Source organism: Falco cherrug, chromosome 4 (genome assembly GCF_023634085.1).
Source record: "Falco cherrug isolate bFalChe1 chromosome 4, bFalChe1.pri, whole genome shotgun sequence".
Taxonomy (NCBI): domain Eukaryota; kingdom Metazoa; phylum Chordata; class Aves; order Falconiformes; family Falconidae; genus Falco; species Falco cherrug.
This window is the reverse complement of record NC_073700.1, coordinates 110,862,334-110,878,997: the sequence shown is the minus strand read 5'-3', so window position 1 is coordinate 110,878,997 and position 16,664 is coordinate 110,862,334. Positions and strand designations below refer to the sequence as shown.

Here is a 16,664-nt window from a genome sequence, read left to right as displayed (position 1 = left end):
GCATTTACCTTTATGTGCAATGTGAAATAAGTCCTCTTGCATTTTAGTAAATTCTGATGATGTTTCAGAACCATCGGAATAATTTTTCTCTTCTACAAAATCTATTGTAGACAAGTTCGGGTTGGAAGCATGCAGTCTCATAGGGGCAGAAAATACTGAAGGCACCTGTAAGGAGTGTGATGTTTTTAAAAACTGTAAATAAAATTTTATCATATTGTACCATATGGGTTGCACACTGGAGACATCAAAAATGGAAAAACTACTGTCAGTTACCAATAGGTTTGAAATGGATGACATCTGGCAAATGAATCCATAAATATAACTTTGCCCAAGATATTGTAATTGGAGATTTGGCAAAGCTCCAAGAAACCAGACCACTGAGAGCTATAGCATATGCTATACTATTTTTCCCCACTTAGAAATATTTAATCACATGGTCTCTGGATGCAAATTTGTACAAAACTATCTGAAAAATTTGAAAAAAATCTGTACTGATAAAAAAAACCCAACACCACGATGCTTCAGATCAGAGGCAGATTGAAAACATGGATAAAAACCATGGCCAGTCTCCTGAAGGTAATAGCAAAGATCCTACTGCAGGTATCAATGGCAACATATTCGTGTTTGGTCTGATATATTACCACTTAAAGTGATCTAGCAATGGACACTACTTAGAGAGGATTAATATTTCCTTAACTGGTCATACTAAGAAGCGATAAATAAGATTTGGAGAAAGATGGGCACTGAAAGGACTGAAGTTACCTGTAACATTCCTTTACCCTCTTTCCCAACAACTCTGGATCGCCATCTCCTGTGTGTTCTCTTTTCCTTCTTGGGGCTTTCAAAAGGTCCAACCTTGTAACAACATATAGGACAAAAATAATACAGATTGCCATAAAACTAATAGAGCTACAAAGAAATACATTGATCCTTTAGGATTTGGGGTTGGTTTTTTTGAAATTGCAAGGGAAAACTATTTTTGTTTTGTTTTTTTAAACAACAAACCTGCATGGCATTTATAGCAGGCGCTGAGTATGTCCTGTGAAGAACATCCATGCTCTGTAACAGCTGGTTCATTTCCAGTAAATATGTGTGACAGTTGGAGAGGTCTGTTTTGAACAAGAGAATATTTTCAGTTGCTCTACGGTAACAGACACACTGAAAGTATTTTTCCTTTGTAGGTTAGTCTTATTTTGATTGTAGCTAGCTTAAGTTATTCATTGACTAAAAGAACATTATTAGATGACTGGATAAAAAGCTTGTATCCTTCTACCTTCAAGTTCCAATTCAAAATACCGAAATGCATCTAGATGGTCTGTGTAATGATCACGATATTTTACCTTAGTTGGTTGCAGAAAAATGAGAAAAATGTGATAATTACTGCAGTTTGGGACTAGTCAGAGCTCCTCATGGTGAGGGTAATAATTCCATAGGCATCAAGGCTGAATTGTACACGCAGAGCTAGAGATGAAGCTCCTCTATATTAGAGTTGAAGCTCACTGGTAGTAGCACTTTACCAAGTAAGTATCAGACAGACACTACCAACATGAGAAAGATCTTCATGCTCTTAGGAAAGCATGAAAGCAGAAGGTGACTTTGAAGAACAGAGCGTTTTAGTGTTTTTTAAAAGACTAGGTTTTGGATGCTTCCCCTTTTTGAATACCCAGCTTATGAGAGTTCAAATCTTACTACTGAAGGTGACGTTCATATGTAAAAAAAAATGTACTGAAATATATAGGTTACTTGAAGAGGTGCCCACAACTGATATCCCCACATTCAAAATCATCGTTCCTTTTGAAAACAAGTGAGCAGCCAGTTAATGAACAACCACCCCTGTCCTCCCTCCTGTTTCAGAGGTGTAGTAGTCTTCTTGTCAAAAAACCCTAGGGAAATACTAGGCTACTTTCCACTTCCTTCAAATATTATTACCTCTTGAGCATTTTTCCATGTCTTCAGAAGATTGTAGCCAGGATGAAATCCTGGACTCATTACTTGAAAAGGAAAATGACAAGTTAACTCCAGCTGACAACGAATTCTGTTTGGTCAAGCTGCCTGCCTGTTCCAGGGAAGAAAAAGTGAATCATTAAGAAACAATATTTTCATGTTGTATGCACAGATTTTGACTACTGACAGCTGAGGTCCATGATCAGGGACAAAGACTGAAGGCATCAATAACACAGAGGAAAAAAAAGTGTATGAACTAGACTAGGTGTAGAGTCATTGAGCATAACATCAGGATATCTAACATAACGGCTGTCCGCAAGCAGTAGAAATACTAAAGGAACCATAAACATTTCCTGAAAACTAAATTTTGAGGAAGGGAAAAGTTCTGCATAAATCAAGTCAACTTAATACAATTAAAGCACCATACCCAAACAGAACCAAAGCTGGACATTGTGTTCCTTTCCCATGCTCCACAAAGAAGCCCCAAAAGTAACTTAAATGTCACATGCACAGATTTGTTAAAGCTATCTTTCAGTAAAGAAAGCAAGATCTACTACATCCTATTCAAAAATTTTACTCAAAGTTGTATGACTTCACCATGGTTTTGACTTGACAGGCCTTAATACATGTGTGAATGTACACCTCATCTGCATTATTTACTACCCTTTTACAACAACTCGGTAACCATTTTCAAACTTTTCTCATTTTCAGCAGTGCCCACTATCAGATGCTTCAAGAGACGCTGAAATTCTGTGTAAGAGCTAACTGAGCAGGATAATTAAGTATTTTCGAGCAGGATAATGAAGTAGTTTCCAATAGGATGAAATCTCTACCCAGTGCTATTACCAGCTGATTGTGGCCTATAATGCAGTTTTCTTCGCTAACGTGACTACAAATAATAGCTATCCAAATGCATAATTATTTCTAGATCTCACTCAACCTTTCATCTTTAATAATATCTATGTCAGGAAGTTGCACAAATTATGTGATTTGTCATCATCTTGTTTAATATCAGTTTTAAAATGTTTCATCTTAAGTGCCATTACATGGCCACTTTACTGGTTATGAGAAAAGCTGACTGAATTGTTTGGCTCTTCTCTGAAGCATACACTTCACAAACTTTGTTACTTCCTGCTCACCCTATATAAAAACCTCAGGTAGTACTAGTTTTAAATCTGTTCATAGGAAACATCATCTACATCTCTGTCAGCTGCAATTTTCTTAGTTGGTCTTTTTAAATTTACAACATAAGCTCCAATTTGAGTTGCAGAATAAAATAGAATGCATTAGCCACATGGCATCATTCAGTACTGTCAATTTATATAGCCAGCATGCAATAGTAGTAGGCATCAGTAGGCACACTTACTTATTTTTAAATTAATCTATGCAGTTCAGCTGTTTTATTTCTACATAAAGCTATATGAACTTTAGTCATCTATATATATATACCCAAATAATAATCCCAGCACCTTTAAAAGCACTATGAAACTGAATTTAAAGATGAGCAATTGTATTGGCGTTATGTGAACAAATCCTACATTTGTGTCTTCAGAAATCTTACCTCATATAATCAACTTTTCCAGAACTCATATACGCAAGGGGCATAAGCAGGAAGGAAGAAGTAGGCATTGCCAGGGAACAGGCAAGAAAGAGTTCGTGTGGCTCCAGATAGCATAGTTTTGCTTAGCATGGCTAAGCTTTAGAATCCAAGCATTCCAACTAAACTTATGTAAATATATACACCTACCTCCCAACAACAACAAAAAACCAGGTGTAAAAACCAATCTGGTGTTTCTAAAAGCAAATAAAATGCAATGCAAAGCTCACCCAATATGTTTTTCTCAAAATAACCCAACCGCTGGATTGGTATCAACTAACATCAAGCTTGGCTGGTGTAAATTGGCAAAATTCCATTTAGCTTCAGCAGAGCTAAGGTGATTAACTGCAGCTTAAGAACTATCCCCTTCTATTTTTCACATGAAAATAAGTAGGGCTTCTTTGCAGTGCAAATCTGGATTAATAAATTAGAAGTGAATTAAAGCCTTTCATGCCAAGGAAGAAATGGTTAGTTTCCTGACAGTGAGCATAGATTTTAGATATGGTGGTCACATGGATTATTTTTTTTCCCCTGACTTTTTTTTTTTTTAAGAGCACATGCATAGATGTATCATTGGCTTTGCAACATTCCACTTTTGCCCTCAATATTCTTCTCCTCTTCTGTCCCTTCTGGTTTTTGGGAGAGAAGAACTAAACAGCCACAGGAGATTTGCCATTTCTCTGCAGACAGCCTCAGAAGAACCGGCTGTCAGAGCCACAGAGGTGCTGGCACCACCGAAAGCGTGCAGACAGCTCTCTTCAGAACAGCCCTGGTACCGTGGGGTGAGCTACTGTTCTTTCAGCCACTCACTCACACAGAACCCCTCCCTCTCGACCACGAGCAAAAAGCTGTTCAGGCACATGTTTGTGTTTAGTAAAATTAATATTCAGTTACAGGATAATTCTCCCAAAGGGATGGACTGCAGGTACTGGGGAACAAGCCCACTCAGATCATACAGCAATATAGGCCAGGGAAAAGAAAACCTGAGAGGGCAACAAAGAGGTGATTTTAGGTGACACTCTGGCGACAGAAGCATAGAGCTGTTTCAGTTATAGTAAGTAACACAGTATTGCTAAAAAAGACACTATTCTCAGAAGAGGCCACTGGTTCTAAATGGGAGCAGAAGACCTTCTTTGGTTAAAAGTCAGTCAGTCAACGTGCAGACTGCTGAAGGCACAGAGGTTGTGTTCAGCCACAGAACACAAGATTGCATCAAAGAGGCCAGTTACAGTGTTGGTCTGAGCATTGGCCAAATCATGTTTGAAACTAACAGTCACAGACTTTGCCTAAAGGGAAATACGCTCCAGACCCCATTCCCACCTACAGCATGGTCCTTGGATTGGTTTGAACAATGCTTCCACCTCAGTTAAAAATATAAATAGTGGCCACAGGTGAATAATTCCTATATAATCCTCAGGTAAGTAGTTAGATTCATTAATATAAAAGGGGAGAGGTTTTATTAGCTAAAGGATAAATGAAAAAATGCTAAAGAAAAAAAAAAAATCTAGCTGAGTGCTCTTCTGTGACCCAGACTAATCTTCACCAGCACATATTAGACAAATAATGATACATGTCTCAAAAATTATGAGGATTCTAACTCATAATGCAGTTTTAAAACTGATCATGATGATATAATTTACTGCAATGAGTAAACAATGAGAGGCTATTATAAAATTTAACAGCATCATAGAGAAAACTGCATAGGAGTAAATCAATAAATAATATAATTTTCCTCTTGACATTTTAGATCATAACTTAAACCCCACCACAAACTTCCATTATGCTCTTCACTTAATAAAGACAAATCAGACTAATGTAATCCCTGATGAAAGCTCATTATTTATAAATCATAATTATTACCTTTCTACCCGGAGTAGAATCACAGAAACCAGAGACAGAGTCCGCAGTAGTAGACACAGGGAAAAAAAGATTATTGACATCATGAGGAAACATGGAGATTTCGTTCTGACGGTACATTCTGTGGTGACGAAGTTTTGCTACCCATTCATCAAACAGCTCCTGAGATTTCACCTACACAAAATTTCAGATTTTTTAACATTCACATTCAAAATGACTACCAAAGAAATGAAGGTATTTTGTGCTCATTAGATAGCTAGCCCGGCTGACCTTTACTGGCAAAATATCAGGAAAGGTTTTCTAATGATGCTTTTACTAAAATACATAATGTTTGAGCTTAAGATAACATGAGAAAAATAGAAATTTCAATTAGTATAGTTATGACTTCCAATGCAGAATACAATACTTAGCAACTTCTAGATGGAAAAAACCCTCAGCATAAATAAAAAACCCCTCACATATAATCTGTAATTTCTAAATTGCCGTTTTTAAGGTTTAGTCAAGGTTTAACTAACCACAAATAGACATTTTATTTTGGTGATGTATTTTAAAACAATTTATTTCACAAGGATAGATAAATCTACAGATCTGACTGGAAAATACTTCTAATAGATAAGACAAAGATCAAGATACCTCTACTGAAAAGAAAAGCATTTGTGCAACAAGTGCGTACTCTTTGCTGAAAAAAGTGCTGGGTGAAAGGAGTGCTGCTAAACATGAAGCATCTTTGAAGTTTCTATTCAGAACAGGGTTACTGACTCTGGAACAGTACAGTAAGGTCTCTCAAGCTAGTATAAACTAGTCTGCTGAGACAAAAGTAAGTTATTAGTGTAACTCACATACCTATTAAAAAAATGTGTCCACCATACATAGCTAATGTTGGCGTTTTTGCAGCAAGGTTATAACAAACTTGAAGACCTACCTTCAGATGGTATATCTGCTCTTCTGTATCCAAATCTATACATTTTGTTGATTTCTTTACAGACATTACAGAAAGTCCAACATCAATACAGCCATGAAGCTTCCCTCTCTCTATCTGCAAAAAAAAAAAGTAAAAAGAATACAATCACTCCAGAATAAAGCAAAAGGATAGACATTACCTGCCGAAACCATCATTTCCCCCTCTCCAACTGTTTAGAATGGCTGAAACTTTACTTCCCATTGCCAACAATATGGAATTACTGTTACTTTGGATAAAATAGTGTTGTTACCTTATAATGGCCTTAAGGGTGTTCAGATCACTTACATCAGCTTGGCATTTAGAATACTTCAAAATCCCTCTGTCCAAAAAGAAATATCTCTGTAACCAAAAATGTAGAGAATTAAAACCAAAAAAACCCACCCCAAAAAAAAAACCAAACAAAAAACCCACACAACCACCCACACCTGTATTTCTTTGGAGAATACTTTATCTGCTCTTAAGCAACCTTTTTGCCACAAAACCCCACCAAGTAAGTCCCAGTCACACGGCATCAGGCTTCCACATACACGTTCCTTTCCTACCTTATGCCAGCCCTTCAAAGGCCATTTCCTCTTTTTCAGCAAGCAGCCCTCCTGCTTCTGTGGCTCCTGGGTACAATTCATTGCTCCCCGGAGTCCTTCTACAATTTCCCAGCTGTCCTGCTCAAACAGAAAACCCACACGTAGATCTTATTTCTTCCAAAGAACAGAATTGAAAGAGAATTAAAAGAGATTAAACAGGAAGAAGGCTGTAAGTTAAAAACCCAAAATTATCCTGAAATCTAACCTTAGATCAATCTTTACTTGTGTATCTTCCAAGAGACAAGATCCTTTTTTATTTTGACAGAAACTATACAAAGTAAACAAAACACTATTCTTCTGACACCATCTTTCATTGAGTGTACGTGCTTACCAGAATTTCATGTGTATTTTTCTGTTCATACATAGACACAGTGTATAGCCACAGCCTAGTCACTATTTAATGAAAAAAAAAAAAACAAACCCAAACCAAACAATGAAAACCCTTCTGCCATCACAGGCAGAAACAGCCTGTGCTAAAAGGATATGTTTTATAGGTTATGAAACAGAAGTAAGACACTGAAAATGAAGACCTTTTCTGTAAAACTTTTTCCCATATTCATTAACTCAATGTTGTGTGTTTGGTGTGAACTGCAGCCTCCCTTTACTTCAGTAAAGATAATAGAATAAAATAAAAACAAATGAAAAAGCCAGGGAAGTAACTCAAGTACTATGAGGAAGATGACATAAAGGGAGAGTACAAGAAAAATAAAAAAAAACCTTCAGCAGATACACCTCTAATTAAAAGAAGGTCTCTCTTTTTTTGCCATCAGGAGCTCTTAAATGAAACACATTGCAGCAACATAACAGAGAAGAGAATAAATCTCATAGTATTGTTACAGTTTGTATTTATGGAACAAACGCTGATGACAATGTAACATGAGTTTCAAGATTTCTGATCAGAGATCTCACGAATTATTTATTGCCAGCTACCACAGGATATCATAGATTAGAATTATGAACAACTGACAGGAAATGGCATGTGCTAGTACCATCCCCATGTATCTGAAAAAGGCAGAGAATACTTTAACATAGAATTTAACGACGAAAAAGGACCAGTATGAAACACTTTGGCCAAACCTGATAGGTAAGTAAGTACTTGTGGTCCTGCCTGTAAGACACGTAGGGAAGCATTCCCAAGAAGTGACTGACTAAAAAAAAACAAAAAAAAAACACCCAACCTTTAAAACAAAAATTAAGCAAAAATCAACAAGAGCTAGCTGTGTTCATTTATCCATCTCCTGAATCCTTAAAAATTCAGCCCTAGAAGCCTAGAAAAAAAAAATATGTGAGGTAGCATGCTCATTACTTGAGCAACAAGGCATAGTGGCAAACCATCTTCGAAAAGACATTCTTTAAACAGCTTAAGGAATGCGATCTTTTATTCTACCACATTACTGGTGACACTCCGCTATTTTCTTATTATTTTCTGTGCACTGCACTTTACGGAACAAACTGGAAAGCTGCTCTGCTTTCTTGGTTTGAGTTCACTCTGCCAGCACTCACCACACAACAGGCTGCATGCAGCAGGAATGTGGGGCTGAGCAGCTCCTGTCACTCAAACATCCTACAGACCACCCAATGATGTTCTACTACCTGAAGGTAAGTGAAAACTGCAGTTTTCAAAATTGTTATCATGGCACACATTTCATTTTATGCTCCGACAAGTTTGGGGTTTATCCTTGTCGGTTTTGTAACAAATAGCTTCTTTACTCCCTCCAGTCTAAGAGGTATTTTGACAGCTACTTAGATATCATTATTTCTAACCAATGATCATGAAATCAACTTCCATATTGAAAATGGAAGTTACACTCCATATTCATTATTTTTTTTTACTTTCACTACTTCGAGACTCACTTAAAATTCTCAATAATCATGAACCCTTTCCTGATTTGGGGTAAATTACTATGATGCCAGATCAGGGAACAGAGAAGTTACTCATGGATATCGTGAGCTCGCGGGCTGAAGGGAGAGCAGAAGGCCTCCTGGGCTGTCTCCAGCACATCAGCCCAGCACCAGAGAGCCACAGCACTGGCCTCTCACAGGGTGAAGCTGGCAGAGAACAAAGCAGAGTCAGCCTGTGCGCGTGGAAGGACAGCTAGCCAGAGCTTGCTAGCTGCAGTTTGACAGCTATTCAAGCATGAAGGCAGCTCTAAGCCTCCACAATTAAGGACTTCCCCCCCCCCCCCCCCCCTTTTTTTTTTTAAAAGAACCTTCCAGTCTGCAGCCTTGAAAGCCAACGATAAATGATGTTCCACCACCTCTTTTACCATCAATGTGAATATTAGGCCACTAAATGCTTTCACTAGTGGTCTTGGATTTCTTTTTCCCATTAAAGATTATTTATTACTCTTATGTAATCACAAGAATTGGGACTGTTATAATAGCAGAGAGCAGCCTTTTTAAATATAATGACACACAGTGTAATGCTACAATTTACATAAACTAACAGCTGAACTTACTGCTGCTTAAACGTCCAGGGGTGGATAAAATCTAATCGCCTAAGAAAATTACGATCTACTAAATGAGCCAATATAAAAAATAATCTTGACATTAGCCGATTTCAAACAGGAGACTTGGATAAAGGTAAACATTTTTAAAAAAGAGAAACCTAATGGAACTAGTGAGAGATAATGCTAATTAAGAACCAATAGGAGCATCTGTGAGATTAAGAAAAATGTTGCATTTACATTTGTGCTTCTTTGAAATTAGCCAGAAGAGCTTAAAAGCTGTTTTACCTGATTACCAAGCAAGGTATTTCCCTTGTCTTCACCAAAATCTGTTCAACTGCAGTCCCTAAACACACAACTTTTCCACTGAGAATTAATCTGATAGCAGTCAAGACTAGTGAACAGTAGATCCTGTTCAATGTCCTAGCGTTACACCTAATGAAACAAGTTTCTTGAACTTTGGATCAAGCTCTCACAGATTTGTTAAGCTTCAACACAATATATCATTGATAGAGTCATCTGCTTGCAGGAGACAAGCAGAAATTTGAGCACAATCAAGAAAAACACAAGAATCCAGATCCAGCCATCTGTAAGGATAAGCTTTGAAAGAAAATGGCTCCTGAAGTGAGACAGGCCTATGCTACGTTGGGCATTTGAGGTGAAGAGAAATGAAGCAGCTGAGAAATAGCTCAGCCAATTACACCCACTTGGAATATACATGGTATCAATAGCTTTTGTCAAACTTTAAATAAAAAAAGCACATCCTGGCCTGCATTGCAACTCAAATTTTGTCTGGGCCTCTCCCGCAGTCCAGACCCAAGATGTCTCCCATGTTCCTGTGGGAGAGTCACATTTCTCACTGTTCTTCAGGTCAGTGAGGCAGCCAGGAATGTGCCTTCACAATTAAGAAGTGTGAAAATGGGAAGAAAAGCTGAAGTAGGTGCACTTCTTCCCATCAGCAAGACCAATGGCCTGCCAAAGCTCAGGTGGTGAAGGCGAGTCTCCTGCTCAGATTTCTGCCCTGGGAACCTCACACTTCAATTGCAAACTACATAAAGGTAGCTTAGTAAAATTAAAAAGGAACCCTTTTAAAAGCACAACACTATTTAATCAACTATGTTACCCAAAGAAAGGCAAGGAATAGCTCAGAGAATGAACAGTTTGGGGACCTGCTGGATACATGCAAGGTGTAATGCTGCACTAACAGCATCTGCTCCTCTTCCAGAAGAGCCCAACCTTTCCCACCTGAACCCCCACATTTTTCAGAATACTGCTGCTGTGACTGGTTTTGCATCCATTTGCTCTTGACCCAGACCCTATGGGATCTCGAGCAGTATTTTGTTTTGCAAGAGATTTGACACCTCATTTAATGAGGAAAAAGCATCAGTTGGCTATTACTGGGAGCAGCTGCAGAAGCGAAGAAAACTGCTTACTCTCTAAAATGAAGGCAAATGAATCAGGCTTGTCAGTTATCATCTGTTCTCATATGTTTGAAATAGCAGAGGAGCAAACAGGATTTCCTGAAAGCTACTGGAAGCATTGAGATTATGCTCCATTTTTCTGATTCTTATTCCACAACAGGGAACTGAAAGAGAGATCCCAAACCACAGTGGTAAATTAAAAAAACCCACCACCACATCTCCCAAGACACACACTCCCCCACCCCCCCACACCCCCAAAAACTCTCAGCTGAATGGCATTAACAACTACAGCATAAGCCTGATGTCCAGATAGGTCATATCTTAACATATATCATACACTACAAAAGATTTTGCATCATTATGGGCCAATATCTACACAAAATGATCAACACTGCATTTGCTGCCCAGGGAGAAATTTCACTCAAGGCTGAAGGAGGAACATATTCTTGCTTTTCTCAGGTCCAGTTTCAGATCAGCACTAGGACATCACCCTGTAGTTGCTACTTGTCTTATACCGGCTCTGTGGCTGAGGGAAAAAAACCATACACTTTGGTCTTCAGAGATAAGTCTGTCATTAGGTAACTGCAGTCATTTTCTTTGTTTAATAAAATAAAAGCCTTCTCATTTTCTGCAAGGTTCTGTACCATACAGCTCCTCAAGGCAAATTATTTCAGAGGAAAGAATGAAGTAATGAGTGTGAATGGTGCTCAGGCCAATGCTTGCAGTTTCAGCTCCCTGAACAAAACAGATGACAGTGCCAGACTTTCTTCCAGTGTAAAATGCAGTCAGTTGTACTGAATATTTTAAAGTGCCAAAAATAGAAATCTGCTTTGTGGAGGGTAAGGGCTGGCATCAGCTGCAACTAAAGCATTTGTTACAGTTCATAAAATTGGCAGAAATGCTTTAATTTTCTTTTTTAGAACGTGCTTATTTAAAGTGGCTCTCCTGCCATAAAGCTTTTCCCTACTGAATCTATTTTAAAAGTTAGTTAACATATTAGACTTAAAAATACTACCACAATATACCTTCTTTTGATGACAGGCCAATTTAAATTTAAAGGAAATCAACGCCAGTTTTCCTTCCTCACAAAACACAGTTTGAGTTGTGGCTCTGTGGAAGAGATCCCTTTCCGTGGCTGAAGGAGAGGGGCAGAGATGAGCAGAAAGGTGGGAAGCGGCAGTAGCCTCCACCTATGCCGTGGGCCTTCAAGGTGAACGTGAACTGAGTGGAACAGGAGTAACACCTCTTCAGTTCTGTAATGGGCTGCCTCTCACAGAAAAGGGGCACCAAGCGCAGCAGAACAAGGAGCAGGCTCCTCCAAGCCCTGCAGCCCTGCTTAAGTTACACTCCTTTCTAGCACAGTGCCCCATCTTCTGCGTCACGGGACTGACGCTTCACACCAGCAACACACTGACACGTAATATTAGCAAACACAGCACCCCTGCACTACTGCGGCTCCATGTCACAACCCCAGGTCACTTACTACGTGGTGCTAGTGTGTACCAGCAACAGAGTTTGTGCCTAGGAAATCAGAGACAGTCAAAAGTCAGATCCCACTATTTTTTGGGCAACTCAATCCCTGCAAAACTCTCCAGGTCTCTTCCCGCTGCGCTCTTCCAGATTTCTTTCCACTTAATCAGGTTAAAAGTACTGCTGTGTCAGACCAGAGGAAAGCACCTGTAAGGCAGATATTTCGTTATCCTACAACAATGAGCCTAGCTCTGAGGGGTCCCTGAGCAAGGCGCAAGTGTTTGAAGGAGGAACAAGAAGCCTCCATGGAGCTGGAAAACAAAGGAAAGAATATCAAAATCACAGCATGTCACTCCTTAATTTGCACAGCATATGGCAAAATTATTTCAACTTTCATGATACTACCCATAAAAAATATCAATAACAGCGTTATACTGTACTCTTTCTATCCTGACTTTGGGGGGAAAAAAAATTATCTGCTGGAGGTGTACGTTGCACACGTAGGTTTTTGATTACTTTTTTTTTGTAACAGTTTTACATAATTTTAGATGTTGCTTTTTTCTTAATAGAACACCTAAAGTACTATCATTTAAACTAAAAAGCAGACAAAAAGGGGCAAATTAAATAAATCTCAGACAATGACATCACTCATCCCAAGTCCTGTCAGCCCTGAGTAGGTGGATATTAGTAGGGATGGACTGTGAAGCTCCAATTTACAAATACAAGAGTCTGAGTGAGATAAGTAATTAATGATATAAACAAAGCTACTTCATCAGGTGTGACAAGAAATCCTCTGTGGGAAGGAGGGAGCAAAGGGACAGGACACAAGAAAGTTCTCAACATCCTCGCTGCTCAGACTAACATTTTAGATTTTATAATATATGCTAAACTATACGGTTATACCACTGAAGAGAAGGTCTTTCTAGCAAGGTAAATATCTTTATAATCTCCAAGACCAGAGCCTTTTGGGGAGCGGGCACCAGGAGAAGATACCCATTCCTCACCCAAAGCACTGCTGTAATGCAGTGCTCCAGGCCAGTAAGTCTTGCAGAGTACTGTCTCTTAGACCTAAAGGTCCATCTTTCCCCCCTGCAGCACAGAAGAGCGTATCTAACAAAACGATCATGGAAACATGCTATCATCACAAACTATAATTAAAAAATAAAGAGACATAAAGGAAAGTGACCCACAGAAGTTATCTTCAAGTAAATATCCAGAGTGCATACTGCACAGCATATTTAAATCTTCGTTTTCCCCACCAAAACAGTTTGTTCTATAAACTGCAAGACAACTTCAGTGTGAAACAAGAGCCATGTGAAAAATACCAAAAATGTCAGGGAATTAAGGAAGGAACAGCAATACACAGCCATGCACATGAACACTGACAATGACGAAAGAAACTGTAATTTAGAATTCATTTCAGGTTTTTTCTTTCTCAATTTTGCTACTTTGAAGGAAGACTTCTAGACCATTTCAGCAGATGCAAACAACAGTTACAGGATAAGCTAGAAAGTTATGGCACTTGGTAAAAAGGGAAACAGAGAAAGTGTTGAAGTACTCACAAATATTAGACGTGCCTATTTAAAACTAAAAAGATCAGAAAGACCAGTAGAACCTTAAAAAGCACAAATAATTTCTGAAAAAACATATTTGTAAATTTTCAGACTGTATAGAAAAAACAAGCAAGCAAGCAGAGCTTTTAGCCATGCTTAGTGATCATTCCCCAATACAAGTCACACAATCTCTGCAACTTCTGTGGGCCACCCACCCAAAACCATGGACTGACAACCCATGTAGGTTCCCCAGATGCAAAAGTATACTGTTGCTTTCTTGGTATTGTAATTAGACTGACCATGAAAAGAGTAATACTGAAACACTGATGAAGTGGAGATACTTACCACAATGCAGCGTATAATCACAAAGAAATATCATCTCTATCGCCCTTCAATATACACTGGGAAACAACCTACTTGATATCTCCACTTAGCTTGACCTGTTAGGTATATGAGGCAATTTACCATCTCCCCGACTATAATGAATGAGCACTGATGTACCAGGAATACAAACAGAACACCAAGTTGCACCTCTCACCTTGGTCAGGTACACCTTGCATTTTTGTACAAGGATCAAAACCTAAAAAATTGTGGATTGACAAGGTGACATTAAACCTTACTGAATTATTCCTTTTCTCCAAGGAGAGCAGGTGAGAACAAAATGGATAAGAAATGGGACCTGCTAAGAATAGTATCAAAAGCCTGAGCTAGCCAATAGATTTGATTGTGTTAAATGGCAGTAAGTGAGGTTCTTGCAGAAATTGCTTCTGCTTAAGTAAGGTTGCTTGTACTGGCTGTGTAACACACCAGTGGATTTAGTCATGCTCATGCAAATCTTATTATTTAAATATTACATGATAACACTTGATAGACATGAACTATTGAAACAGACAATACCAAATGCTTTAAATTATACTTTTTAAAGGTAATCTCATACCTTTAAAAAGGATCTGAAAAATAATGTTACAGGAAAACAAGACATCCAGAAAGCAAGGATTTCTTTGCTCAGTATAGTAGAAACACACAACATTTCTTACAAGCACAGTGCTTTTAAAGTCATAAATTGTTCAGAGATTTGTCTGCCTTGTGAATTGTATGTACAGAGCCAGAAAAGCAGGTGCTGTTTCCAAACACATCTGAGGTCTCCAAAGCTTTTGGGGGACTGGGATGCTCAATTCTGATTAAAATTTCAACCAGAGGCAGCTTCAATACCTCTATTTTCACAAATACTGGCTTAATAGAAGTTTCTGTTGAGCATATTGCTCATGATTTTACAAGCATGGATTGAGTGTGTTTAAGCTTAATTCTCACTACAGCTGCAGGTCAATGCTTCTTGCCCACAAACAAAAGCCATCCTCAGCAGTCTCACTTGTCAGGTGCACTCACTCGTAGACTTGTCTTTCAAAATGGTAAGGTTTAAAGAATAGCATCGCCTCTGCAGAAAACAAACCATCCTTTGCATTAGGCACCCAGATGCATCACGTTACACACATACTTTCATAACTACGGTTCCACAGCAACAACCAGCACACACAGGGACTCACAGACGCTTTTTTGTTGTCAGAGGCCCTGTGTCACGCTTCAGACAAATGAGTTCTCTTTCACACATGCACACACACCTTTCCCTGGAAACTTGAAATAAGCAGAGCAGTTACACAATATTCTACCACAAAAGTGGTATATTACAGGGAAGAGATGGGATTTCAGGACCAAACCACTAAGACCAAGCAGCTACAGCAGCAATATTTCACTATAAAAGCACCATACATACAGTGTGATAGAAAATCAAATTCACTGTTAGCATTCCAGTTTTACAAGTGTCTGCTATTCAGTAACATCTATTTACTGCATTTGACTCAAAACAAGATGCTGCTACCAACAAAAAACGAAAACAGAGTAAGGAAAATGAAGTGATGAAACAAAACAAGTAAGCAATAGGAAAACAGAGTTTAAGAGATTCACCAATATTCAAAAGCAAAAGTAACAGCCAATCCTAGTAATGCTTTCAGTTTGGTTGAAAAAGTTTGCGTTACCTGTCGACTTCCTTGCTTGGAAGAGCAGCTGCTAGTACTTCTTGAAGGAGACAACATTTTCTGGGATACACCAAAGCTTTTTTCTTCGCTCATGATCCAATACCATTTATTTCAAACAAGCTCCCTTAGAACAACCATTAAAAGGTAATTTAGAAAAAGTGTTGGAAGACTCCCCAGGGAAATGCAGAATTCATTCTTTACCCAAATGCAGTCCCGTGGCATGACCTGCATCCCATGGAAATTCCTAAAGGGGGAAAAAAATCCCAAAAGCCAAGTTATCAGATGCCATCTCTTACTGCCCTCCTGTAGCATGAATCATAATAAAGCCTTTGGTAATACAAGCTGACTGCATTACTGTACATTATGAGAAATTAATTCAACAATCACTTTAAGACAAATTTTCAAGTCTCAAACAAGAACAACATGAATTTTGGATCCTAAACGCATGCTTTAATTGTCACTATTTATTAAGAGGACAAAGTACAGTATGAAGCTTATTTTTAAAGATTTAAATTCATTTAAAAAACATTAATAAAGACACAAATAGGGTATAATAAATTTGTATATAAAATGGAACAAAACAGCCTCAACATGTGAAGAAAGCATCCAATAAAATGTCTCCCAAAAAGGATGGTGAGTAATCAAAAAACCACCTCTGTTTCCCAGTTGCTTGATAATTTAAACAAGTAAGCATGGCTTCAGGTTGTAAGGAAAAAAAAAAAGAAACTTCTCTCTATAAAAAAAGCAATAAATAAAAGCTGTGAGTGTGCAAATTCAGCTATATAGAGCTGTGCATGAGC

At 38.3% G+C, this 16,664-nt stretch overlaps 1 protein-coding gene across 14 annotated transcripts in view; it reads right to left on the bottom strand.

Moving 5' to 3' along the window:
- Positions 1 to 16,664, bottom strand: part of OSBPL3 (oxysterol binding protein like 3) — an 89,564-nt gene that overhangs the window by 29,973 nt on the left and 42,927 nt on the right. For 11 of the 14 annotated variants that reach the window (XM_055707196.1, XM_055707191.1, XM_055707195.1 and 8 more), the window contains 9 exons: positions 15,865 to 16,108; positions 6,902 to 7,018; positions 6,645 to 6,698; positions 6,321 to 6,434; positions 5,402 to 5,572; positions 1,930 to 2,056; positions 1,006 to 1,109; positions 763 to 855; positions 9 to 165 (listed from right to left, as the gene is read on the bottom strand). In XM_055707196.1, coding sequence (XP_055563171.1) covers positions 9 to 165; positions 763 to 855; positions 1,006 to 1,109; positions 1,930 to 2,056; positions 5,402 to 5,572; positions 6,321 to 6,434; positions 6,645 to 6,698; positions 6,902 to 7,018; positions 15,865 to 15,957 — 1,030 coding nt within the window. In that variant the 5' untranslated portion in view covers positions 15,958 to 16,108. Of the gene's footprint in view, positions 1 to 8; positions 166 to 762; positions 856 to 1,005; positions 1,110 to 1,929; positions 2,057 to 5,401; positions 5,573 to 6,320; positions 6,435 to 6,609; positions 6,699 to 6,901; positions 7,019 to 15,864; positions 16,109 to 16,664 lie in introns of those variants that run through there. The other 3 variants (XM_055707198.1, XM_027814724.2, XM_027814723.2) reach the window with 3 other exon arrangements.